A 12,636-nucleotide genomic window follows, 5' to 3' on the forward strand; every position below is an offset into this window, starting at 1 on the left:
ATGGAAGATAAAGGTAAAGCATAACTAAATTATATAGAGTTATTATGTCTGGGAAAACTGGTTATAAAACATTATAATCTGAATACACATTTGATGAAATTCTCTTTTTCTCATTCACTGCACATGATACAACTTCAGGAAGCAATCTGGAGGAACCATGAACCTTTCACAATAGAGTTGTGGCTTGTTCAAATTGCTTTGTTTGGTTAAGTTGGCTCTATGGGGAGGGAAAATTGGAAAGAATAAGTGAGATTGAACATACAGCAAGCAACCTAATGCACCTCAGGGATTAGAACTTACAATGAACTTGTCAGGTTGTAACAGTTGATTGGTGAGTTAATCAATGTCATGTCTACATCAGCGTTATAGCTAATTTGGGTCATCTCAAAAATGAATGTTATACAACATCATGATGGATTTTGACAGTTTTAAACTTGACAAATGTGACTAACAATGACATAGACAAAGAATTCATTTATGTAGATCTATCCAATGACCCCTGACATAACAGTGTTCTGAGTAGTGACCTGGTCGGATTTAGGTTCACATTCATAGCAGATTCAGAATGGTGTATGGCACAAAGAATCAGCAAAGACAGCTGCAGTTGACATGAAATGCACATAGCTCAACCACGCTCAACACTGAGGCACATGTTATCCATGCCATGCGGTTGGTCTTTCTAATATTTTCACAGAGATACAAATATTCTACGAATTCAAATTGTAATGGCTTGAACAGGTGCATATTTTTAACTAATATTATTATTCTGATGACAAATACATTTAAAGACTATACGGTTGTCTCTACTTAATGCATATAATTAACCCCTTTGATTCGACGATGCATTTTCAACCCTAAATCTTTGTTGCAATTTAACAAAGACAAAATTTAACAATTTTTGTTCACTATAGTTTTATCACTGATGCTAGTTTTTTATGTATGTAACATCAAAGTATCAGCATACCATTATATTAAATTTACTTCAGTTTCTCTGCATCTGTTAAATACACATACGTGTTGCCTTGGTAACTAGTCTTGATTGATAGGTTGGTTGGTTAGCGGACACATTTTACACACTTGTCGTTTTTTTTTCTGCCATGATTTGTTTCCATGTTTTCCAAGCTAGCAATATTGAGGTAATTTATTATCAACACAAATTTCACATTTACCCGTCGTGACACATGAAAGATGTTGTGATCGATGGCATTCCTGAGGGCTGGTGCTATAATAGCCGTATAACGCTAACGACGCATACACATCAGTGTTGGTTATCGTCAGTATTACAGTCATCAGCACTTAGCCCCGGAGGGGTAGGGCTAGCAGTTGTGCAGTTACCTGACCTAATGCGGTATTAATTTTATTTAACTAACAGTCACTCTCATGTTTAATTGAAGGAAGTACCTGGGGCGGTAGATGACATTTTGCGGTGTGAGAAACTAGCGTTCTAGCAGGCAAATAATGTCAGTACAAGGAGACAGGTGACACTTAATGCATTGCTACTGTTTCGCCATGCATGAATATCTGGGCAGTTTAAAAACATGCTCTGTGTGCTGCCTGGTAGATGAACTTATAATGAGTCTTTTTATTGAGACCTGTAAAACTGGAATTAAGGTGTTGCACTGCTATATTTGTTGAGAGGTCAAATATACACTTAAAACAATGAATTAGTGAGAAATCAACGTGCTTGAGCATCTGGGAAACTGTCAATTTCATAATTCCCAGAGAAGAGTATAATAACAAAATCATGATGGATTAAGAGATTTAAAGAAATGAATTTGATTTTGTCGGCTTTTGTAAAGCCATGTTCTCATAAAATTGACCATATGGGTGATCAAAATCCCTCTGCGTGAGCTGACTCACTGATTACTTCTCTTTCAGGAGGTGAATTTCACAATTTTGCTGTATTTTTCCGTAGACGATTAACCAGTATAAGTTACTTGATATTTTGACAGCTATCCATACTAGTTATAAAAGAATTTCAATTTAGTGGCAGAGGAAACACTGTTTTCAAACTTCCATATTTTGATGGGGGCCATTGTTTGCACTGTAAAGCTGGAACAGAGTATGCAACTAGTGCATGGGTGTGAAGGAACTCAATACAAGATCTGTAAATCAGCAATTGAGTGCAGTATTGAGACTGATGTTGTTGCCATATGGTCCTGCGCGATGGTGACATTGTCGTGGCACTGATGCGACATACATTTCTATTACTCTATAATTCAGTGCTAGTGCGGAAGCTGACTAACTGAGTAACATACTGTACATTAGGGATCTTAATACTATCACCATGGAAACCTGTATTGGGTTGACTTATATGTAAATGAAATGCAATATACGAGGACAGTTATGCTATGCTTGCTGATTTGCATATACCATCTTCAAATAGATGGACATGACGACAAGAAAGCATAATACCAAGATCTGTTGATTGGCGTCAAATTATCATCTTTCCCCCAAGATTTTGGTTTGTGATGATGCAAGTTGTACTGATACAAAATGGAGGTCAACTGATACGCAGATTGCTTTTTAACTACAGAACACAATGAATCTGTGCCAAGTTCATGAATACCATTATGTACTAGCACTTAAGGCTGAGTAGGCTTAGGATTAATCATTTACAAAGTGAAATTTGGATACATACCGGTACTTGATGCTTGATCGTTTTTTGCCAATGGACACTGGAGGATCAATTACCAGCGTAGCATGACAGCTGGTCATATTATGCAAATCATTTTCAAAAGTGATGTTATAAACATTTTAATATACATATATACATGTACCAAGTACATACGAGATTGAAATTTATATCCTGTGGCAAAATTTAGCACAGGAATAAAATTAGGTGGTGGTTGTGAAAATCAGGTAGAAATTTAAAGGGCAAATTTGATGTGGCTGAAGACTATTATTATTTGTGTGTCTTTTTTACTATTATTACTATTTTTACTCTTTACTATTTATGAGCAGGCATTTTTTGGCAATACCTGGTAGCATTGAAATAGAGTCTTCTGGTGCGGCATATTCATGCAAACAATGATTATTCCCGTTAAGAATTTTTGAGCCAAGCAGATAAACATTTTTGATATAGAAGGAAGCATTCAGTAGCACAGAAGCAGTATGCATGTAACTGTATATTCCTGATCAGATTATTAAAGTAGTTCGCGCCTCGAAAGTGAAAGACTCAAACATCCCTAAAGGAATTTTTTAACCATTCTCTTTCAAAATCAAGAATAAAAATCGGAGGTCACTGTGCAAATTTTGGTGCTAGGGACACAAATAACGCAAGCTTTACCGATATTTAAAATTCAAAATGGCCGCCATTCCTGTGTTAACTCTATGGAGAAAAATTAAATTTTCGAATTTCGAAAAACTAAGCCAGTGAAAAGTTTTCTGACACCAAGAGCTTTAAAATGAACCCCCACAAGTGGTAGCTCAGAGAAGAAATGGAAAAGTTTCAGAGTCCAAATTTGAAGGAAACTGCTTCAATTGATTTGACATTCAATGGAAAACAACGGTTTTAGGTACACACAGAGAAAAATAAGGGCACCACTGACGGGGAATATGTCCCTTATGTTGTGTCATAGATTTGATTCAGTAGATTTACGCTGTCAGCATCTTGAACACAAACCTGTTGGTCTTGTGACATAAAGGGGAAAAGAGCCATCACAAATTCATGAAAAACTTGACATCTTGCCATATGTGCCTATTTTTAATGTTTTTAAAAACATGGCAACTGCTGGTAAAAATTTCCTGAATTAATCTTTATTTTTATCATTGTGATAAAATTTTATACCAAAATATTTCAGTTTGCTATTTTGACAACATCGAGAAATTGCTTGATAAAGTTATTACCTCCTTAAACTGGTAATGGTAGACGCTCAACAATATTTTAGTCATTCAATATTAACACTGAGTTCTTTCACATATTAATAGTAATACTTGGAATTGCACAAAGAAGGACTTAGTGCAGTACTTGCCTCTTAAGTGAGACTTCAAACTTTTGCTCAAAACTTTCCTCAATGAAACTTTCAACCATTCTTTCACGAAATCAACAAGAGAAATCAGGGGTCACCGTCTAAAGTTTGGTAGTAGAGAAACTAACGTTAGAAATTCAAAATGGCCACCATCCCTGATGGAAAAAAATAAATAAAATTTTTGATTTTTAAAAACTAAGATGCTGAAAATTTTTCTTACTCCAAAACTTTAAAATGGGCCCCTATAAGTGGTAGATCAGAAAAGAATTGAAAGAATTTGAGACTCAAAATATCTGTCCCCGAAGTGTATTCCACCATAAACTGTTTTCAATACTTGGATTTATTACTCCGATGCTACATAGCAAAATTACATCCAAGCTCCATGGTCAAGTTGACCATGGATGTGCTCACCTCCATTACTTATCAGTGCTTTTGTTAAAGGTGATACCAGGTTAAAACTGATTTATTACTTTGAAACTTTTTGTCATTAATTTTTGGTGTATGACTAAAGTAACTGAACAGTCATGTTTGAAATTCGTCACTATGACATAAATTTTTGGACTAAATTGTGTTTTGTTTCAATGCAACCTAACAGGCATGTCAGAAATTAGTGGCATGAAAAAACCACCAGCAAGAATTTTTGATTGCAGATGGGTAATATTTGGTGGCAGCGGCCACCTTAAGTCACTGATCGTTTTCATCACTTACATGTACACTACAAGAGATAGACCAGAATCCACCAGGAATTACTTGAAAAACGATACTAGAGAAGTTGAAATGAAACCAAAGTTTACTCAACCCATCACATTCTGAATTCAGACAAGTACCTGACATGTTCCACTGAACAGAGTCACTGAAATGAAAGATGTATACACTCACTGAAATTCCCAAGAAACACGCAACACAAACATCGGCAAAGAAGGAACAGTGAACATCATTCCTCCGTGTCGTCATGGAAGTGAAAATCAGCAATTAAAAAGTGTTCACCGATTGCATTTCAAACAAGGTTTATTTCTGGAACACACTTTTCAGTTTATTTAGCTGGAACCCAGGATTTTTATTTTCTGAGACACACAGATGATTTGACTGGCTTTTGATATTCAAAGGAAACCATGTAGATAGCTTTCAGTAGAGTTAAGGAAAAAGCGGGACGTAAATAAACCTTTCCTTGTTTGTTAGAGATGGCACCTAATTTAAAGTTCTGTACAACACTGCTGATTTTCCATAGCAACCTGTCAAGATTTAACAAAAACATACAGCTTATTTGACATCACCATATCAAAGACGTCATCCATGTTGATGAGCCAATGCAATTTCTACAGTATAGTTTATGTGTTTGAGTTTCGACAGATGCTGGAATGATGCGTTCCAGGTGTCTGGGCTTGTATGAGAGACATATTCTTCACTCTACATCAAGCAGACAGAGCATCAACGACGGAACGCAATCAAGTCTAGTCAAATATCAAAGCTTGGCCAAGCATTGCCCTTTCTAAAAGTGAGCGATTCGATGCTGCGTCCACAATGAGGCCAGATAGGCTCATATTTTACGCTTATCTTTCCATTTGACATTTCCGAATGGCTCGGAATGATGGGAAAGTATTGGTAATGGCTGCCATGCCAGATTCTATCACCCTGCAATGTGGAAGCAACTGAACAACTATTAAATGCACTTTATTGATTGGAATTTCACCTGATGGTTATCAACGGAGCAGGTTGTACACAGCTTTGCTCGAGTAAATAGCACGGAGAAGTAATGGTGAAACAGCAATCAGGCGAATCTACAGCAATATGATATTTACTGTAGCCAATGTTACATCTGTTAATACACATTTGCCGTGGGTCTCTGAAAATGATCAGCTGGAATTTACAACCTTTCCATTAAAGGGCCAGTGGCTATAGCTTTTGATAATTTTTGTTCACTGTTTTTGTTTTTAATGTCAACTGCAGTTTCTTGTTCTACTCCCCACAGCATGTGGAGATACACAGTATACAGCTTGTCAACTCAGCCTGTACATGTATAGACTGCATTGTTATTGTTGACGAGTAATTTTGGTCTGGACAAGAATTCAAATGTAAACAATAGAGCTTTTTAAACACATAGATGCTGTGTTGAAAAGCTAAATAAGTTGGCATTTCAACCTGCTTTGGGGAGTAGAACAAGATCTCGAAGTTGACTTTCAAAACAAAAAGAGATAAAATCATCAAAATTTACAGCTACTGGTCCTTTAATAAAAGAAAGTAGGGTACATCAAAACTTCAATTGAATAAAAAATTTAAATTTAACCTAAACAACAGCTATATTTGAGATTGTTTTTCAGAGATTATCAAGATACACTATCTTCATTTAAATTTATGCATCGAAATATCACAACTTGAAATGACTTTTTTTCAAATCAGCAATATTGAAAATTACATGGCATTTGGTTACTGCTCAGACAAACAAGATTTACAGAAGCCTGAACAAGCTGGAAAACGTGTCTGTGTAATCCTTACAATTACAAGCTCACAAGTAAAAGCCCTGAAATGGCAATGAAGATCCGTCCTGTGCTCGAGAAATTTACTTTTGTGTATTTACCCACTCAACATCAGCAGATGCATTGTATGTGTAAATGGCAATTTTCCATTCTTTGCTACGGTAAAAGTAATTGTACGACCATAAGGGAAACAAATTGCTGACTAAATGAGCAAAAAATAGAGCAATCGACTGTAATACTCAAAGGATTAATTGGAACTGTCAGCGTGATTACCTTGAGTGATGCAGTTGTACCATTGAAGTAGGTTAAATTAACTCTCCCGTAATTGCCGCGGCACGGCATATGCCAGATGTAAATTGACGACAATCAATGCACAAAATAATAATAGAGTCCTTGATTTTGGATATTGTACAAACCATTGTTGAACCTGCTGGCCAGATCCTATAAAAAAGTCTCATTTAATAATGCAAAGTATATCTTAAATCTGGTAATACCTGAAATCTGTGTGTAGATAATTCCTTTTGAAAGCCTTTCGTCCCTGTATCAACCGAATCAACATACAGCATAATTCGGTAATCTCTCAAAAGCGAATCTGAAATATACCCTTACCGCAAAATTTTACTTATGATGGAGAAATCAGAAATATAATAAGAATGCTGATTTTTTATATTTGATTCAGGATTCTAATTTATTTGTAAAAAAGCAGAGGGTGAAATGATACCTTTTTCCATATCGGCACCGTAGATTTCAGAGTGTCAATACCGTACTGTACAGCTTCCAGAGCTTCTCTGCGATGAGCTGACGAGACAGCAATAATCACACTTGCCTCTGTGACAGGAACGACCCTGTTGAGAAATGAGATGGTTTGCAGACAGAAAGTCAGTGTGATAGGTACCTGAAAGGACTTGTTTTCCTCACTGGATAAAATCGTAGTGCAGTTGTAGCATGGATATTTATACATGTAAGACAGATTTACACAGCACACTTGACTACAGGAGTCAATTTGATGTCACCCAAAGGGACTGTTCTGTTTTTCACTGAATAAAATTTGTGCTGAAGTAACTGGGAAATATATCAGTTAGATTTATGTGCCACACTTTAATGTAGGATAATCACAGGCCTCTAATTCACACAATTGGCTTTAATCAAATATGGACATGACCGGCAAATTGTATTTACTATGTACACATTGTTCTTCAAATATTTAAAAGACACACACAGAGTTTTCAAGACATGAGTGCCATCATATAAAATCCTTGTTTTGCAAATGCCTACCCAAGACCTAACTTCTAGCTTTTCAGATTATTGCCAGTGAGACTCTTTGGTTTCTGTTGATATAACAGAGTACCTACCGACATAAATATGACATTAGTGCAAGGGAATAGTTAGTGTTCATGCAATAAAATTTTTCAACTTACAATGCACATCATCAAAGGTCAGTAAGACAACAACAAGCTGCAGACATTAAACCCTGTCATGTTTGGCACAAACTATACGAGAATGTTTCTAAACCTTGTAACTGCTGAACCTTGAACAAATATGGCTTCTTGTAGTAATGAAAAAAATGTTACAATCACGGGTATTTGCCAAAGATGGGAGTAAAAATTAATGTGCTCGATGTAACATATTTTTAGCGTTGACTTATTTTTTGATTGTTTCATGGGCAAACTTAGCCCCTGTAAACACAATAGCAAGAACGCCATTTTTTTTCACTGTAGCTTTTCTTACGGAGAGCTGTGATTAAAATTCGTCATCATACATGTATTGCTGCAGCCCGTGGCATTCCATTGTCAAATGTTAAACTTTGATATAATACAGTACACATTGTATGATATTGAGGATGTCTTTCTTTCCAATCATGTCTGATGTGCGCAAAACATTGTCTCTATATTGATATGCAAATTTGTTGCTGTTTAGCTACTTTATCTTGCCAACAAGTTCAATGTCATGATGTTAGAGTAAATACAAGCTCTGAAATCAAGTTGTTTAAATACACCATGATGGAACAATAGTGCTGATAGTGTTCTACATAAAGTATGGACATGTATGGATGACGGCTCCATCAACAATACTCCACTCGATCTATAACTTGTCTGATATATGCACAGAGTTCTCATCGATTCATGACTGAATTTTGTAACTTCCCAATAATACGCAGGATTATCTCAACAACCATTTTAAGAAAATGATGCACATCCACGGCAACCTACACACAGTCCTTTATATAGGATGATGGCATTTTTTCAACATGAAACAGCAACAAACTCAATCAAACAGTTGCGATGAATGTGGCAAGAAAGTAAAGAGTCGACCAATAGTGATATTACTGTCAATAAACCTTTGCCGTGTCTGATTCTCCAAAGAGTAATGAAACAGGAAGACATGATATGTGGACCCTGTGACACAGCTCTGCAAGAAACTCTCATCTATTGATTCAACACAGTGTGTAATACCATGCCCCGTGCATGGCACGCAGCTACCAGGTATCAATCAAAAGTTAAAATTAGCAAGTGCACTACAACAGTGACTCACAAGCTACATCAGTTTACACTGGGTCTACTGTGATCATCTGTCTTAAAGATGTATAGTATTTGCACACTAACCATAGGAATACCGATGCATTAGGGAAACGACATCCTACTGATAAAAAAGAAAGCTAAAGACCTAAACTAAGCATACAAAGTACACACTACGTACATGTACATAAAGTACACCTTGCCAATTTCAACTTTCCTTAGTTGTATGCCCCTCGAAAGTTAATTGAACATTTGCTTGAACTTTCGTCAATGAAAAGTTTCAACCATTCTCTAACCAAATCAGCAATAAAAATTAGGGGTCACTGTCAAAAGGTTGGAATTAGAGAAGCAAGTTACCTAACATTTTACACCGGTGATATTTGAAATTCAAAATGGCTGCCATCCCTGTGTTAACCTTATGGGAAAAAATAAAATCTTCAATTTTCAAAAAAACTAAGACACAGAAGATTTTTCTTTCTCTGAAAGCTTTAAAATGAGCCCCCTGCAAATGGTAGAAAGAGAATGGTTAAAATTTGAGTCTGAATATTGTCTAAAAGTAATTCCTACCTTAAGAGATTTTTGTTTTGCATGTTGTTTTTGTAGAAGAAAATACAGCAATGTCAGGCACGTTCAAGTACAGTTACTCAAAAGAAGTCATCAATTGAACAATTCAAAGTAAAGGTGTGTGTCAGTAGCAGTGATTGCCTTTGCATACTCATCAAAGCCATCTAATATAACTACATGCAGAACGCCAAAAAGCATTAATAAAGCCAACTGCACAATTATTCACAAAGTCTAATCGTATAATTTGGTTAGTTGGCTGTAATCAGTAGAAATACACGACTCAATCATGGAATAATGATTTCTTTTTGCAGCTCATTTGAATATCGAGAAAAAATTAGACTTTATTCCTGTTCAGATCTTTCATTGGGATTCTGGCCAATTTTACAAATTAGCATGTTAACTTCTTAAAATGGTAAACCTTCCGTACAAGTGCAGGTTAGTAAACCTGTTCACCCCTATTTTCCTGTTGAGAGATCCAACTATGCAGTAATAAAAATATGACCGGACCAAACCATTCTGGTAAAAGGGTTGATATTTGAAAGTATAATGTTGTTTTGATTTGCATGAAACCTGCCTTTGCAGATCTAGGCACGCAGTTTGGTTTATAGTGCACTCTGATGAATGCTGATAAACTGAACTGGCATCTCTGCCTGCAAAAACACGATTGTTACTTCAAAGCTCTTGAAAAAATATGCATTCCCCGAGGAAAATTCATCAACAGATATTGTTTAACGTATCTTAGGTTTCCTTTCAAAATTTTTTTTTGCCAGAGGGATGTTGGCTGTAGACTGTAGCAGGAAATCTCTGATAGACAAGCTCAGCTGCGTGCTGCTTTTTCCCAGGAGCCTAATAAAACGATACCTGTGTGACTGCTTCAGAGTCTCTTGAGTCTTTTGTGAGGTCAATGGAAAGAAGAAAAAAGAAATGAAAAATTCAAGAGCACTGCATAGAGCTAAAAGCTCTGCGTACAAGGCATGTTGACTTCTCTTTTTCAAGATTCACTTGCCGTGACTTGACCAAGAATAGGTACAGATGTTCTTTATCACTGCTAGGTAGATCATTTCCCCTGCCCTCTCACAATGGTTAAAAGTGGTGTACCATCACACAACACTTCTTGCATGAATGTATCCTTGCAGGTGATATGTGAAAACTCTTTATACCGAGGCACTGCAGGAAATAATTAGCCCAGTCTTACATGGTGCAGTAATAGACCTACTGATTTGTTTAGGAACACGATTTACTCTAATGAGGTTGCAGGCCAGCCACCTGGCAGCATGCAGCTGGCAAACCAACAATAAGACTGCCTCTCCAAAAGAAATGAAGATGATTATTATCTGACTGCTGGCAAAGAATCAATAAATAGCATGAATAGAAGAAGATCTGACAGAAGTACAAGGTTGCATCTCATACCAATCTGCTAGGTCTGTGTGTGTTTGATTTTTTTTAAAATTAGTTTTCTCGTTATTATGAATCCTGGTGTATGTGTGGTGAATATTGCCTTCTGTGATCTGACGTCACTGATAGACAAGGTTGGCAGTGATGAAAGTTGGGCTGAGTGGCAGTGTGACTGTTAATCTTTGGAGTATTCAAATCCTACATGAGTCATGTATCAAAGGTTTCTAAGACAAGAATGGTGTCAATTATGCTCGACTTTGCTTTACTTGTCATTTGCCCTCATTCACACCTGGCACACACTGGGAGCCTATCACTGCATTGTATCATCAAATTACGACCAATTACAGCATTTTATTGTGGTCTTTACACACTGTCTATCATTAACAACTTCTAAAGTACCATACATATCTAAATTCTTCCGCAATTCATTGACTAGTTAATGTCAATGAAGAGCTTTGTATCATCATGACAATATGAGAGACTTTCAAAGCTAAATGAAACTCAAATTATGCATCGAAAATTGCGTTTATTTGTGTAGAAAGTTAGTACATCTTTAATGAAGTATTTTGGCTGCATAGGATTCATCGAAGATGCGATACAACCCAACATTACAAAGAATGTATATTACCTTGTCACAATTGTGTGCATTCAAAACCACATAAACCTGTGGGGACATGGCTGTGAAGAGCTAGAATACTTCTGGATTAAATTTTCAGATGAAAAATTTCCCAGATCACTGTCACAAAATATGCGTGTCAGGGTCAGAGATCAGAAAATTAAATTACACCATGAAAGTATTAACACAAGGGATTAGTCCTCGGGACTAATGTCATGGTAAATCCTATGATCCACTAATCTACTTCGGTAATCCTGTATACATTCAGCATCAAACATTCTCCGATTACATTCACTGATCATATATGAGTACCTGAGAATGCCAGATTTAATGGTCTCAGCCAAAATAAATGTTATTCACATTTGTGTGCTTACTGCATCGAAATGTATGGCTACAGAACAATATCCCAAGTTTTCAACATGTTACACATCCAAACAGACTTAATATTATGCAATGTGCTATTTCAAGCAAAACTTATACATGCAAGTTGGGGGAAACTGATGGGTCGTTCTTGGGATATTTTGCTTATACTACTTGGTATTAATTGGAAAGCTTCCATTTCTATAATGAATGTTAATCATGGTCGTGTGAAGATAAGAATGGACAGTGAAATTGATCCAAATGTTATCACACTTGTGTAATTGGTTTGTAAAGTTGTTCCAAAACTTGCTGCAGTATAAGTACTTGTAATTAACTTGCGGCAAAGAACAGACGGATGATAGTGTTGTTTCACCGCAGGAGTCAGCTGTAATTGCTGAAGTAAAGCAATAAAACCTGTCGGTAGGAACTGATTAATGTCTATGTGTGGGATAAATGTTTCCTACAAGTGTACACACACTTGTATTTCAGTAGTGGCCATGGCCGAGTATATGTTCAAAGTCGAGTTCTCGTACTATTCCCAAACACGGATAGTGCCCGTCTTCATTTCTGAGGATGACTTTCACATTGTCTTACGCTGATATCTGTTGAAATGACTTTCCATCCACGTACATTTCGAGAACTTTCTCACGTACTGCTTCTGACGTACGTACACCTCTTTTCCCGCGGATCATGATTTTTTTTGCACAAAGAACTTCGTACAGTGCGAAGACAACAAGAGT

At 36.5% G+C, this 12,636-nt stretch overlaps 1 protein-coding gene and 1 long non-coding RNA gene across 3 annotated transcripts in view; one reads left to right on the forward strand and one right to left on the reverse strand.

Annotated features, from left to right (window-relative positions):
• LOC139121368 (uncharacterized) overlaps positions 1-12,636 on the forward strand; it is a 102,302-nt gene that overhangs the window by 57,026 nt on the left and 32,640 nt on the right. The window lies entirely within an intron of this gene.
• LOC139121358 (molybdopterin synthase catalytic subunit-like) overlaps positions 1-12,636 on the reverse strand; it is a 35,226-nt gene that overhangs the window by 5,583 nt on the left and 17,007 nt on the right. For both annotated transcript variants that reach the window (XM_070686178.1, XM_070686179.1), the window contains one exon: positions 7,167-7,290. In XM_070686178.1, coding sequence (XP_070542279.1) covers positions 7,167-7,290 — 124 coding nt within the window. The remainder of the gene's footprint in view (positions 1-7,166; positions 7,291-12,636) is intronic.

Source organism: Ptychodera flava, chromosome 21 (genome assembly GCF_041260155.1).
Source record: "Ptychodera flava strain L36383 chromosome 21, AS_Pfla_20210202, whole genome shotgun sequence".
NCBI classification, from domain to species: Eukaryota; Metazoa; Hemichordata; class Enteropneusta; family Ptychoderidae; genus Ptychodera; species Ptychodera flava.